This window comes from Natator depressus, chromosome 4 (assembly GCF_965152275.1).
Source record: "Natator depressus isolate rNatDep1 chromosome 4, rNatDep2.hap1, whole genome shotgun sequence".
NCBI classification, from domain to species: Eukaryota; Metazoa; Chordata; order Testudines; family Cheloniidae; genus Natator; species Natator depressus.
The window spans coordinates 89,440,210-89,455,749 of NC_134237.1; the positions used below are offsets into that span (position 1 = coordinate 89,440,210).

A 15,540-nucleotide genomic window follows, 5' to 3' on the forward strand; every position below is an offset into this window, starting at 1 on the left:
TTATAATTAATTTATTTTTAATCATATGACCATAGCTCAGGCTTAAACATGTTTGGTGTTGAAAGGTTGTATGGTAACTAGAGAGCAAGTAGCTGATTTTAAATAAATATTAACATTTTGCATTTGAAATGCCAAGCCAATCATTTGAAAACAGTTGAATTTTTATTTTATTCAGCTCATACTTGCTTGACTCACAGATTTCTAGTTTGTGATTGTGAGTGTTTGTTTATACTATCTCTGTTATTTTACAATAATAACAGCAAGATGCTTCCCCCCTTCATCCCCATTGCTTTGTAAGGAAGCTGCAGCTGCACTAAGTTGCAGTTGATCCTTGTCAGAACTGCGTCCTTTTGCACCTGCAGCTCTGTTGGTCTCATCTTAACACCTGGCATCATGAATTATCCTCTTTTATTCGTACTTGCTAGCAAATCCCATTAAGGGCTGAGCAGTAGACATTGCGGCAGTCAAATGACCATAAATGTCAGAGTACATTTCTAAAATGTAAGTATAACTAAATTATTATACTTAGATACTCAAAATATCTCTAGGCATGAAGCTGTACTTCAGAAAGATTGCTGTTTTTCATTACATTTTGCATACATGAAGATTGATAAGTTATTAGAATTGCATACATGCAAAATTTTATTTGTAAAGATTTATCAACGTTTAGATTTCAGAATGTCAGAATTCTTTGCATGAAATGTCAAATGTAAAAGCACAAATGTCCAAATCTTGAGAATCTGAAATATTGGTATTGCACTACATTTTTGTGTAAATCCTAGATTTTTTTTAACCATTTAGCATTTGTGCAAGTTACCATCCTAACTTTCCATATTTGGATTTTCCTGGCTAGTTTTCAGAGCTAAAGATATAAACGATTTTCTTTAAGGTATTGGTTAGATAGAATATTTATACTTGACCTCTTGCATTACAAAATAAAGTTTACAGCATCTTTCAGCTGTTCAAATAGTGATGTTTTGGAAGCAGTATATTCACATTAATATTTTTGTGTAACATTCTTGCTGAGACTTAAAAATTGTCTGAAAATTGCTGTTGAGTACTCTTAGGAGTCCAAGCAATTAAAACATATGTATAAACCATTGTGCTCAAAGGTTGTAATTCTTTTTTCACATTGTCACTTAGTTTTTACTTTTTAAAAAGGATCATTTCTGCTCTAGTTACTGTTTAATACTACAGAAGGTTTGATAGTATTGCAGACCACCCTGTACTCAGTCACTGTCCTATACCTCTCCCCTTTTCACACAAAAGCAGCTGCAAAACAAAGTTTTTCTAAAACCAGTCAAGAGTAAAATTCTTTCTCATTTGTCTTCCAGACACGAAGATCGATTGAGAAGTTATTAGAATGGGAAAACAATAGGTTATACCACAAGGTGAGTGCCGCAGGGAGCAGCTTCGTACTGTTGGAGTCTGAATTGCACAGTATGGAAACAGATGCTTTTGTTGAACGAAAAATATGAAAGGTGGACAAATGGGCTAGTCTGTGTGCTGCAATAAAATACAGCTCATTTTTCTTCTTTTTCTTTCCTCCTTGTCTAGCTGTGCTTGCATTGGAGACTGAGCAAAAGGAAATGTGAAACGAATAACATGATGGAATATGTAAGTTAAAGGGCTGTTTTGTGAGTTTCTCTATTAAATGATCATTTATTTTGCTTCTGATCTTATTCTTTTCATGATTATTAATCAGTAAAGGTGTCAGGAGCTTAATCGCCTGAGTGCAAGGATTTTCTACGGTTCACAGATGCATGGTTTCATTTGCAGGACTGATTTATAAAGTTATGAATGACTTGAAAACAAGGCTTCACTGTGTTCTGAAAAATAATAAATTAATTGCCAAGATAAAATAGCTTGAACGTGTGTTGATGGAGTGTGAAATTTTAGATGCTGTATAAAGAATAACCACAACTTTGGTTACGCAGCAAGTCAGATATGGCTGTTTTATATAATGCTAATCAAGTCTAAAAGTATGGAAGAAGACCTTTCAGCTAAACTGTTGGAGCTTAAGAAACCTTTAGCCTTTATAGATATTAACTGCCCCATATCTCAACTGTCTTGAAAGTATCTTTATCTTTAATAGGGTCACCTAAAATATTTGTAAAGTCAGTCTTACAAGTAAGCTACAAAAGACACTTTGGTTTGGTTATTATTCCCTAAAAAGTTCTCAAGTTATAGAAATATATACGCTGAAAAGTTGCATGCCTTCTTCAGTCAGTCAGTGTGGGATTTCAGTTTGCTCACCTAGCTGCCTTCTTGCTCTTTTATTTGTTTTCTGTTTTATTACTGTTTTCAAAAACTTTTGAGTGTAGTCAAGGGAGAGTGAATGTGGTGAGATGAGTCTGTTAAATTGATTACATCACTGAAATATGTAGGATTTCCTTAATTGGAGAAGTGAGTGGGCCAGGAAGGGGTTAACTATTGAAAATAAAGACTAACCTTGGAGAAATACTTAGGATAGCACTTCTTAAATATGTATGGTCTTTTGTTATGTGATATTTTGTCTATTCTTTGAAACAATAAAGCCATCATAGATGCATATAAAAAGATTGGTTAAAATAGTGTTTAAATAATTAGAAATTATCTTAAAATCGTCTTTTCACTGCTAGCATTCCCCTTTCTTCCATTTTCACACTAAATCCTATTTCTAGCCTGAAACATAAAAGGATTTTTAATGTCTGTTTTTTCACAAAGTAGCTCTATTTACTAAACTGAATAAGTAGATTTTTGTATCATTATCTATTATATAAAACATGTTAATTTATGACGAGATACATGATATTTCACTATAAGCAGGAAAAATAGCAAATTTCAGTAAGCTGTTTTGAGCTTTACCCATATGAAGATGTCCTGCTTTTTTCATCACGGAATGCTTCTGTTTTTTACAGAAGTAGTTAGTATTGTCACCTCAAATCCTTTGCAGACTAAACTGAAATTAAGCAAAAGAGGCTACAGTTTTTTTTAATTAATTTTGGAGGGTGGCTTATTAGAGTTTAAACAAATGTTCATCTTTTTTTAGGTGAACTTGTATGAAATCATAGTCACTTTTTATATAGTGGACATTCTGTTAACTAAAGATTTTAAATCAATTGGTCTACTTACAGGACTAAAGTTAAGCTTGTGCATAAGTGTTTGCAGTATCAGGATCGAAGAGTGAGAAATATTTTTAAAAGCTTCTAACAAGTTAGCTGTCGAAATATTTAATATAGTTATTTTAATCCAACATTGATTTTCCACAGAACTTGTGTTCCATTCTTTTGTCTGGTTTCAGAGTAACAGCCGTGTTAGTCTGTATTCGCAAAAAGAAAAGGAGTACTTGTGGCACCTTAGAGACTAACCTTTTGTCTGTAGCTAGTTAAGATGCTGGTCGTATTAAAGCTGTCTTAAATTTTCCATTTATAAGTTAACTTTAAAAAGAAGTGGGGCGGAAAAATGAAGCTAAGACTTTCAAAAATGAATGCGGAAAGTGAGGCTTCCATATCCATATTTTGGCACCTAAATAGGGCTTGTCTACAGGAAGGTTTTATCTGTTGATCTTGATGCTAAACAGTGTACAAGTTGTTTCACTTCACCAGTAGAAAAAATGACTTGCACCTCTTCAGCTTATTCTAGTTTGAAACATGGCCTGAATTTCAAAAGCACTCAGCACCCAGCAGCCCACTGAGGTCAGTGGTGCTCAGCATTTTTGAAAATCAAACTACTTACTGAGTTGCCTAAATTTATATTTAGAATCCTAACTTTAAGGCTTTGAAAATCTTGGCCTCAGTGATCAAATCCATGGATTAAACACCCCCCACCCCCATCCCACTCATTCACACCTTTTTATAAAAGACAGATGAGGCATTTATCCTTTAAACAGCCAGCTAGTTTTTTTCCTATGCACCCAAATGTACCTACTGAGTGTCAGCTTTTTGTCTGTTTCAGGTAATATGTTTTTATATGATAGGCTTTTGATGATGAAACGTATTATTTAAAAAAACTTTTAGGAATGCAATTTTAATTGATTAGAAGAAAGGCTACCTCCTTTTACCAGTGTGCTTTGAATTGCACAGTTAGAAACCAATAAAATTCAATAACATTCCTTTGTTGAACAGAGTAGAGTGTTAGGAGTCCCAATCTTACTGATGTGTCAGTAATTTTATGGACAATTTTATGGAGGAGGAAAGTTTTGAAAGAGTAGTTTTTCTTAAGATGCCCTTCAACACACACTAAGGGGTAGATTATATTCAGATATGTTATATTGATGGCTTCCTATAGCAAAATGGCTCACACATTAGAATCTAGCTCTTGAATATTCATGTTGAAACACAAGTCAAGTTTCTTGTTACCTACCTGAGAATTTGTTTGATATGGAGATGGGCCTTGAAATATGTAAAACAGATTATTAGTGGAGTAGTAATTAGTACTTTTTACGGAAAATCATTGAAACTAAGCATGTTTTTTTTATTTTCAATTGATTGCAAAACTGATCTGAACTGAGAACAAGTATTTATAGTTTAGTTATAAAGTTATTCTTACATGTATTCATCTTCTCTTTTTAACATCCATATCTTTACATTTTGTTAGAAAAAAATTATGAGCCAGTTAGCTGAGTTTGTCAATGAATAATTAGCTGGTGGCTTATTTTAACATGACCCGTGAGCCATATGTTTCTCTATCCCATATGATACTCTGGCTGTTAAGGTTTACTGCCCTTAGATTGGCACATGATGTGTATCATCATTTCCTAGTGGTCCCTTACCTAAAAAGGGTAGCATGGCCCTTGATTGTTCATTCCTTCCTCTCTCCCCACATTTTTAGATAAATGTAAACAAATTTTGTGAGTGGTTGCTGTGATGAACTTCAGTTAATGGATAAGACTGATGCCAAGTTTCATTAAATTTGTTTTTCTTTTTATACAGGTCATTCTGATAGAATTTTTACCAAAGACACCGATTTTTCGACCAGACTAGCATTTGCTTTATTTATAGAGACTTATCCAAGTATGTTGTCTTTCCAATGGTGCCTTGCTTGGTGCTCTCCTGGTGGTGATATAGCATTGGTTCTACAGATTATTGTGGTGGTTTTTGTTCTTTTTGTTTTTTAATAACAGCATGTTCTAAGTGCATTTTGTCAAAATTTGCAAAAGTCATTTCATGCAAATGTTAAGTACTACTTAAGTTATTACTTGTACTTCCTATGTTTGTTAATGTATCTTGATTTTCAGAGTCTTTTATATGTGTGTGTATATATACATAACATAAATATACAGGTGAAAATAGCCTACAAGCGAGCAGATATTTTTTTAACCCATAATACACATAATGAGTTGACTGTAAATTGTGGAAGTTTTTAATATTTAACCTGTATACCTAAGTAACTTCTATGACCCTCTCCAGATTTTGCCTGTGACATTCTAGTTGTATATTTTTATTCTCCCCCCCCCCCCTTTTTTTTTGGCCGGGGGGGGAACAAAGGGAATATCAGCCAGCCACCTCTACTGAGATAAAAAGATATGCTTGTTTGAAACTGTCCATTTTGGAATCCAAATGTCAATGCACCATTAGAAGTGTCTGTGCTCTTTTGTGAAGAAATCTATCAGCTGGTTCTGAAGAAGTCCTATCTTAAAGGTTAATAAACCAGAATTTGAAGTATTTTACTCAGACTAGAAAAATCATGGAAAGGTTTGCATGCATCTAATGATTACTAGAGCTCAGGATCACAAAAATACATTAGTATTGCAACTTATAATGTATATATCTTAATTCAGGTTAATGCCATGTAACAGCTTAACTCTTTACTTCTTATTGTTTACCAGAACTTGTACACAGGGGTGCAAAAATATTTGTTCAGTAAATTTATTGTCCCAAGAAAATCTTTTCCAGGTTTTTTAGGGCTTTTAAATATGCATTTATAACCTTACGTAGGCAGTTGTTTGAGAGAAATCTTGAAAAATACAGTTCCAGACACAAATGGAGATGGATGCCTTGTATCACAAAATTAGTCAAAGCAGGGTACGCTGGACAATAGTGAGAACTTAAGAAATGTGCTGGATAAATATTTATTGCACCCTGATTTCTTCCCATTTAAGTTTACAAGGTTTATTTTCTGCACAAATATGATTTTAAAAAACCTGGATATGTGATGTATGCTTGGGTCAGGTCAGTCCTATTTCATTCTGTTACTTATCTCACTTTGTTGTACATATCTTCATATATGTTTGTTTTTAATAGCTACTCAGTAATCTTATTTTTAAGTTTGTTCTTTGTATGACTGGAATAACTGTACATGAACATTAATGTATGCTAAGAAACTGTTACTCATACATCTGTGGTAACAAGCAATAATGTGAATAACTATGACAAACAAATATACTCTGCTTAATATTCGTATGAATGAAAAGTTGATATCACGACACAAATACCTTTCTCTTTTTACTCTTTTAAATACAAGGTTCATTTCTCATTAATATATACAAGTACCTGGATGTTATGAACTATTTTTGTATACTTCTTCAAAATAGTTATTCTCTATAAATCTTCACTAGTGAATGTCATATTCATTGTTTGATATTGGGAGCTGTCTAGAAAGGTCAAGGGTTTTCTCTGAATTATCTTAATCTGTGTTCTCTATATATGCTCCAGAATAGAGATCTTCCATTACTCAGCTTTTATCTATTGATTCCTACTCTCTGCTTTGAAGAAAGGAGCTCTTGTGCTTTTTGTGTAAGCTGCAGGTACGTTTTACTGTTATCAGAGTTCCCAATGGACTGTATAAAATAGCTCTTTCATGGACATATTGTTGGGTATCTGTTATCCCTTCCAGTTCCGCATTGGTATTTCATTAATGAAGAAGTGTCTGAGTGGCTTAAAGATTTTCACTTGGGGCATATCTCTTGTAAAGTTCCTATATGTAGTACTGCCCTGTGTTAACACAAGAGCCATGACTGCTCAAGGTGTCAAATGTTTATTAACCAAATGGATGTCAGTCTCATTTTATCAGACTTTACAGCTCATTTTTTAAACTTCTGTATCACTCTTTGAATATCTGTTGTAGAAGTCCAAATTAGAGTTTTTGTAGATCAAAAACTTTGGAAATTCCTTGACATGAAGGACAAGTCAAAATATCTGAAATGCTCGAAGAAGCAATTCTCAATGTCTCTGACTTGGGATGGCTCCAGAGAGACTCAGGAGTTTGGGATCATTGAGGCAGTTATGGCTGACCAAGATTCTTAAATCCTCGTGGTTTCTCCTGTCAAAGTAGACCATTCATCCAGTAGTAATTATAAAACTTCTTTACACAAATCCCTTAACTTCTGAACAAAAATCATAGAAATTGGAGATGGAAAAGACCTTAAAAAGTCATCAAGTTAATCTCCGTTGCGACCAGTAGGGATTTTTTTTTTTAACATAATTTTTAGTGTTTTGTCCAATCGGCAGTAGGTTTACATGTCTCTAGCAATGGTTTCATTTCCTACAAGTCCAACTACCAAAATAAAACAATTTATAGTTTGGGCAGGCCGCAAGACAGTGGTAAAGAGAAAAGGGAATCAAAATGCTGCTCTCTGTTGCAGGATATTTTCAGGCTGCCCTTTTATAAATGAAAAGCAGTTAACACACTAGACTAGTCTGTGTGTTAACTGCTTTACAATTATAAAGGATAGCCTGAAAATATCGTACAAAAGAAAGTAATCTTTCTGATTCCCTTTAACTAGTTAATTTATCAATCTGCTTGAACTGTGAAGGCTGGATATGCACTTAATTAAAAAGAATACTAATGAGAAATCTTAACACAGTATCTAGTTATGCCTATTTAACCTTTAGCATGAAAAACTGGTGCTAAGGGCATCAGTGACTGTATTTGAAAGTTATTTTAGATAGTTGATTTGTAAATGCAGTTGCCTTTAATTGTTTGGCCAGGATTTCTCTTTCTTTCCATAGTATAAGCAAAGAAAATCAGTTGTCTCCATCATCAAAAGATGCACTGTAGTTTTTGGGGAAAGGCTCCCATTCCGGAGGGCTTTGGATCAGGCCCTACATGAGAAGTCCTGATGGTATAATATATTTGTAAGAACCCTTAACAGTTGGCCATTGGTTAAGGTCTGAAGCTTCCAGTGGGATTTGCAGAGTTTACAGTGAGCTGTTAATTAGAGGAGGGAATCTTTATAGATAAAAGTTACATAAAGCTAGTAAGCATTTCACAGTCCCTTTGGTAAGGGTACTTTTTAATAAATTTTACAAGTAAATCCAAGAGTCCTAGTTACACTCATCAAAATAACTGAATTTTTCATTACCATATGCTGTGGATTCTGAGGACTTGTAGTAGTAGAGTTCTAAATATCATAGGAAAGGGTTTAAAAACTGTTTTTCCCCAAATAGTTACCAATTTCAATGTTGCCAACTCATGATTTTTATCACAAGCTCCTGGAGGCACGTGATTAGGTTAGAGTCTCAGCTTTTTTTTTAATTAAGTAAATTTGTAGCCCTCATGTTTGCAGGTAAAAGCTTGAATATGTGAACCCTAAAGGCTCAGAAACTAGAAGGAAAAGAACCCTCAAATGTATTTATTTATTTATGTATTTATTTATTTAAAATCAAGAGACATTTAAACAAATCTAACTTTGAGGGGGAGTGACTCATGATTTTGCAATAGTTGAGGTTGGTAATCCTGCAGATTGCTGATCCAGAAAGCTTAATACTGAACAAAAAGAGATATATAAATGGGACATGTACCTCTTAAATCCAGTAACCTGTGCTATATATATATATATAGGCAGCTCTAGTCTACACTTCAAAGCACTGCATTTTTGTAGATAAGGGCCTTCTCCCTCCCTGAGGTCAAATTTTTTAATGTGAAGGATACTTAAAATCAATCAAGGATGCATCATAGTCTCAAAAGATGTCTTGGATTCATTGTAGGAACCCAGTAGTATGGATGGTGCCTTCAGCCTGGCTGGCTTTGGATCCATGACTAAAGTTCTTGTCTTAGATAATTTGCTATTGAAAGGACGGTGTTTCAGAAGAGAAATCTGTATTCATCATCATCACTAATTCCCTCCAATTTCTGTGATTCTTTCCCTAAAACCATCCTTCCCATCCTGTTAAGTGTACACTATATACTGATTTTGTTGGCCACACTTAGGTGAAAAAATAATTCCTGAGGCATTAATAGGAAAGATGATAACAGAGCTAATAGGCTGAATGGGCCTGACTACATGGAAGCTTATTTTACAAATTGCTTCCCAGAAGGTTACTTGGACTTTGGTATGCATGACCATTTAAAATGTAATCAGCCTGTGGCCAAGGCAGCCCACTTCACTGTGTGGTGTGAGGATGTTAAACACAATGAGCATTTTAGATCACCAGATAAGGATGGATGAATTCCCTTGCTGTAAATGCAGAACCTGAATGTTTCCAAGGCAGACTAGTTCCACATTGAAATGCTTTCCATATGCTTCCCCTTTCTATGACAGGTGTGTCTGCAAACTGGGTGAGCCAGGATTTTCTGGTAATGATAAATGCAAATGTTCGTTTTGCTGGGAGACTTAATCAGCGGGTGCCAGTGGAAAAAAGTGCAGTGGAAGCAAATGCTCTTGCTACTGTGTGATGTGGCTCATGTGTGCCATATCCTCAGTTAATGCACTGCTCTAGTTCACTGCTAGATTAATATATTCAGTTTTGTTAGTGACAGCGTGTCAAACTTTGGACTTTGTTATTGTCTACTGATATAGATAGCATCATTCTTTACCGCTGGAATCTCCTGGAAAAGTGGTAGTCAGTGTGATTTGGTATCTTTTGAGACTAGTTGTTAAAAAAAAGAATCCTCTGAGTTATGTGTATTAAATTTAATTTTGTCAGTGTATATCCCCACCACATCACAGCTGGATGAAATAGATTTTTTGTAACCTAGATTGTTTTGTTTAATTGAAAGACACTCTTTTAAAAGTTCATCCAGGCTTATTTCCTTTGATACTGCTTCATTAAAATCAGCTTGTCTTGGAGAAAATGAAGTTACACTCTCCCATTTACCCTCAGGAGTCAAGCATTTGTGAAAGTTACAATAAGGCAATGGTGCAATCAAGGTAATTGTAATAAATTTTAGTTAGGAAGGCAAGGTGCAAAAGGCTGAACATAGAGCTTGGTAACAGAACTCTCTGAGTGTACTTCAAAATGGGTTTCTTTCTGTATCAAACGGTATTGAAGGATGAAGGTTATGTCAAGGCTAATTGAATCCCTTTCCTGAGCTTTTGTAGACAATGTTCTAATTCCCACTACATTTTGGGTCTCCAGTAAGTGCCTCATTAACCTTTTTGGCTGTGCCCTAATTGATAGAGATTTCTCCAGCTCTGTTATTTATGAGAAACACTTCCACCATAGAGATAAAGCATCTTCTACCTTTCTGTTAAACTATTTTAAAACTTAAGATATCTAGCTCAAATAGGAATCATGGATAAAAGTGGGACAGCCTTAATTACACACCAGTCTCTTCCAAAGCTAGAGCCTGTAATGCATGGTTAATTGTATTCAAAGAAAAATCTTAACTTGTCCATACAGCTCCTGTCATGTGACAACATATATAAGACCCAAGAGTTAGGATCCAGTGAGGATAGCTTAAATTCAGGTAAATTAAGTAGATTTTGTAGTTGGGTGTCTTTTATTGAAATGGAACTGTTAAATGTTCACCTTTAAGGGGCAGATATAACATTTTTTAATGGTTCTTGCAGTTTAATTTTCTCTTTGTAACAAACATTGAAAATTACTTTGCTTCAAACGTCAAAAACCAGGATCAATCATTGTAATCTAAAAATTTTGTTTCAATCATTTTTATTTTGTAAAAATGGGGTTGTTAATCCATTTTATAGACCGTGCTTTAGCAACCTTTTATAAATCAAAATATGCTGGTGCAGTGTCATCCTAAAATACTTTAAGGTGGGTCTGCATATGGAGGAACTTTCTTAACGAGCTTTAAAAGTTAAGTTTGTGATCTCTTATGTTATGGTTACAACACACTTCCTAATCCATCAGGATATGCTTTGTATATATTTTAAAATAGAAGGTTTTTTTCAGAGTAAATTGTTTCCAGGAAATTAGAGTAGTTCAGCATTAAAATGTGTAAGTTAGATTTCCCTAAAAGACCTGAATTTTGCAGTGAAAATGCTGACCTAGGTTCAACTAAAATAAGGACAATTTATTGCAGATTGTATGGGCTAAATTAATCTCTCTGTAACTCAGCTGATTAAGTGAAGTTACAGAGAGATACCATTGGCTGTATATGGTTAGTAAAATCCTGTGAAACACGTTATAAATCAGTAATCCTAAAAATGACCTAAGAGATCTGTCAAATTGGCCAAATAAACAAACTTGTTAAAATAACCACACTGCATCAATCTATGTTAAATAAAAACCAAATAAATAAATTTACTTTACATTAAGATTTAGTAGCAGCCTCCCAAATACCTAAATTCAAAAGTAATTATGTGATTTAAGGGTATCGTGGTAATAAACAGTTGAGAATATTAGAAGGATTGGATTGCTGTGACTTGAGGATATTAACATTACTCTTCAGATATTTTAAATCCAGGATGAGTGACTGAAAGCTTAAAGGCCAGTACTATGTTAATGGGGAGGGGAGGGAAATGAGTGAGGAGAGGATAATTTTAAAACTGCGCAATTGTAAATATGCACATTTAACAGTATTTAAGCACGTCTGCTACTATTACTGAAGTTAATCTCTTGTTGAATTTCACAACTTTTTTTAATGCGTCAACCTTCTGTAAGTTTTTTTTCTGACCTGACCCAGGATTGGAATGGATTCCAATACAAAACCTTTTTAAAGCATTTAAGTTGTATGTATTACAAACTAATAAAATAATTGTGAAGCTATTTACTCAGGCTTATTTTGTTTTATAAAACATTGAAAGCTGTTTTATGGCATAATAGCTTATTTTAAGTGTTGAGAGACAAGGTGGGGGAGGTAAGAGCTTTTATTGGACCAACTTCTGACAGTGAAAGACAAATTTTCCTTACACAGAGCTCCTCTTCAGGTCTGTTTTAAATCATATCAAGTTAATACTTTAAATCTGATTTAGATAGAATGAAAAATCAATTGTGAGTGATTTACTGTTCATAAACTCTCTAGAACTGCAGTATTCAAACTGGATAGTTTTGCCTACACTGAATTTTTCAAACTAGCTTTTATTTAACTCTGTGGCTAAAGTTCTTAAGTATTTCATACCAGAGTGATATTGGTATATATTACCATTATGGTGGAGTAAATAACACCATTGTTAAGGCTGTGTTTCAGTTTTGTTTTATATATTACTTACTTACACAGTTAATATATTATTTCCATCCAATTGACAAAGTCACGAGCTTATTCCCCTCAGAATCATTATTGTTTCATTACTTCATATTAGGCAAATCTACCAGGCTGTCTTACAAAACCTAGTAATGTTCCTTAAACTGAACCTTAATGAGCAATATTAACTCCACTTCTATCCAGTGCTGTGAGGAGAGCGTTGAATTTAATCAGCCAACTTATTTCTTTAGGTATGAAACATTTTACCCTCTTCGGTTACTCTGTTTAGGAAATCCCTAACAGCCTCTTTTTAGATATATTTAAAAAAACGCCCTGGAACTATTCTGAAGCATGCAGGGTGTTGTAATTTCAGCTTGCAAAGCGGTATGATACAATGTTGCTGAGCAGAAAAGCGCACGATAGATTTAATGTAGCCAATTGTGTACTTTTGAAAAAAAGAGTAACTGTTCAGTGTGAGTTAATTTTGGATTTTTTCAGCATCTCTCTCTTAGGCTTTGTGCTGCATTCTTCTAGACAAATGCGTATTCCATGTGGGCCACTGTTCTGCTAAATGCTCTCAGTTCTCCCTTTGCAATCAAGATTATGTTGCTAAGGAGATTTTGCTTTTATTGGTGCCATTGATTTGTGTTAATACGTTTTGAATACCTCTCGGTATTCTTCCGTAGACAAGGCCAAAAGAAAAACTTCCCCGAGTTTCCCGATTTACATTACAAATGGAGCGGTGGTGTAATGAAGCCGATATAAAGTGGGCAGTTGAAAGGGAACTAAAGAAGGGCACTCAAGTGAGAAATGAAGAAATGTGCCGAGTGCAGTCTGCGGGCCGCCTTCGGCCCAGCTGCAGGAACTGGCTCATCAGGCCCGAGGGAGCAGAGCGAGCGCCTCCCTCCGCACAGACCACCCACTCGCTGCTCTCCGGGGATTACCTCACTGCGCACAGCGCTGCTCTGCCGGCCGGGGCAGGCTCGCTCAGCGCCGCAGCTTCCCCTAGGGGTCCCCCAGCCCGGCCGCGCGGCTCCCCGGGCTTTTCCCGGGCTCGCCCTGGGAACAACCTTCGCGCTGCCTGAGGGCGTTTGTCTTGGCGGGTGTCACGTCCCCATTGGACCCCTCCGTGCCCCCTCATGCTGCTGGCAGCTTCAGTTCGCTCTCGGGTGGGGCGCAAAGGATCGGCTGGGGTTGGCGTGGCACCTGTTGTGGATGCCAGGGCAGGAGGCAAACGGGGAGAGCGGCTCCCGCGGTGTGCCGGTGCTTGCCATTAGAAAACATGGGTTCGTGTCCGACCCCCCCACCCGGCCAGCCAAACCCCGCTGCCTCGGGCCTAATAAACAGTGAGCTGACTCACTACTGCAGCAGCCGTGCTACAGAGCGGCTCCAGTTGACACAGCTCCTCTGATGCCTGCAAAATCAGGAGCTGAGGAAGGGCCCCACCGGCTCCCGCTCCTCCCAAGAGGAGTTTTGCCAGAGGCTTGAGCAATTTGAAGGCAAGTGCTCATCGGCACGTGATAAACTGGGGCCTCTTTAACGTTTGCACCGAACCCTCAACCCCCCCAGGCGAGTCGGTTTTGGAAAAGAAACGGTGGTCGCAACTCGTTCCTGTGCGAGCAGGATCAGTGCGCGGTGTAGGGGAGCGCTGCAAAGGTAGGACCCGGTCAGATCAGGGACAGAGGGTGTGTCCCGTCCCCCCCCCACACACACACTTTCAGCCTTATCGTTATCTGTCAAAGACCTGCTGGGCGACGCGGGAGTTGGTTGGGGTGGTGGCGCTGCCAGGCAGCGCTGCTAAAGGCGGACCAGGCACGTGTGAAAACTACCACGGTAAACACCGCACTGGCGGACAGGCACTAGATATGTCGTCAGGATCTAAGCCCTCAGCGCAGTTTCTAACCCGATGCAACCAGAGGACTGAAAATAGATGTTTAGTATTGGTGCTGTTTGTCCCATCAGGTCTCCAGGTATTTGCACTCCCTTCCTTCCTTGTCCCTCGTCACATCAACTTGTTTCTTTTTCTCCTTCCAAAATGTGCACAGCTGAGAAGCGACTTGACCCTTTTTAAATATTTGACCATCATGTACACAGTTGGCTTGCTCATCTTTTTTAGGCCTATGGGCTATGCTGTAGCTCACGAAAGCTTATGCTCAAATAAATTTGTTAGTCGCTAAGGTGCCACAAGTCCTCCTTTTCGTGAATACAGACTAACACGGCTGCTACTCTGAAACCTGTTGTTAGCAGTGAGTATCTCACTGCCTTTGCTTCTGCCAAGAAATTAGTACAAAAATGCAATTAATTAGCAATTCACTTTGTAAACATTCACCAGATAAACTGTTTGTGCTGCTACGGAAACCGCAAGGCTCAAGCTCCGGGTTAGGTTTTGGTTTATTTTATTGTTTTGAAGGCGGGTTTCAAAGGAAGGAAACAAAATGTAACCCCGCTTTCCAAGAAAATGAGCCATGCTTGCTTCTACTAACCCTCCTGACCAAAGGAGTTTGATACAGCCAGATCAGAGAACCAGAGTCAATAATACCCTGTGAGCAGCCACAGCCCAAGAGCTCATGCTAGGCTAGAAAAATGTCCTCATTTTTTCAAATGTACAATTGTTTACATTGTGTTAGATGTCTTACAAACTGAAAAAATGAGCATTTTCACCCTGAATATCAATCCCTCTCTTTAGGGATATCATAAGTGCAATAAAGCAGTGAATATGTGCTGGCTGAGTGACTTCATTACCTTTCACTTCCTCATGAAGGTGATGATAGCCATAGCACTGATGGTGTCTAAGTGTCTGTAGTTAAAGAGAGAGAGCAATTTAGCTCTAGTCCATACCATTTCCATGCATTCTACTTTTCCAGAAGGCTGTAGAAAGGATGAAAAATAAAACTTCCCCTCCTTTTGAAGATTTGGTACTAACACATCAAATCTTCAACTATTGAAGTGAAAACATTTTTGAAACAAGCATATTTTATTCCTGAATTAATGGGAGCAGCTAGGAAATCCAGTAGCCAAGCCTAGTAGTAGATGTTACAGTATTCTATATAATAGAACACTTTTTCTTCTTCCCTACCTCTTATAGCAGAGGAAGCTTTTAAAATTATTTATGCCTTTCTGCACAATTCAAAGAAAAAAGCCCAGTTTCAAAAAGGGAAATCACAGTGACTGTATAGCGGTAGCACTGTGAGAACTCCTTTAACAGACCCCCCCCCCATTAGTAACAATTGAACAATATTTTGCGCTTTCATT

The 15,540-nt window shown here is 36.8% G+C and overlaps 1 protein-coding gene across 1 annotated transcript in view; it reads left to right on the top strand.

The window, feature by feature from the left end:
• Positions 1 to 11,866, top strand: part of CHIC2 (cysteine rich hydrophobic domain 2) — a 38,974-nt gene extending 27,108 nt beyond the window's left edge. The window contains exons 4-6 of the mRNA XM_074951397.1: positions 1,335 to 1,391; positions 1,558 to 1,617; positions 4,914 to 11,866. Coding sequence (XP_074807498.1) covers positions 1,335 to 1,391; positions 1,558 to 1,617; positions 4,914 to 4,964 — 168 coding nt within the window. The 3' untranslated portion in view covers positions 4,965 to 11,866. The remainder of the gene's footprint in view (positions 1 to 1,334; positions 1,392 to 1,557; positions 1,618 to 4,913) is intronic.
• The last annotated feature ends 3,674 nt before the right edge of the window (positions 11,867 to 15,540 follow it).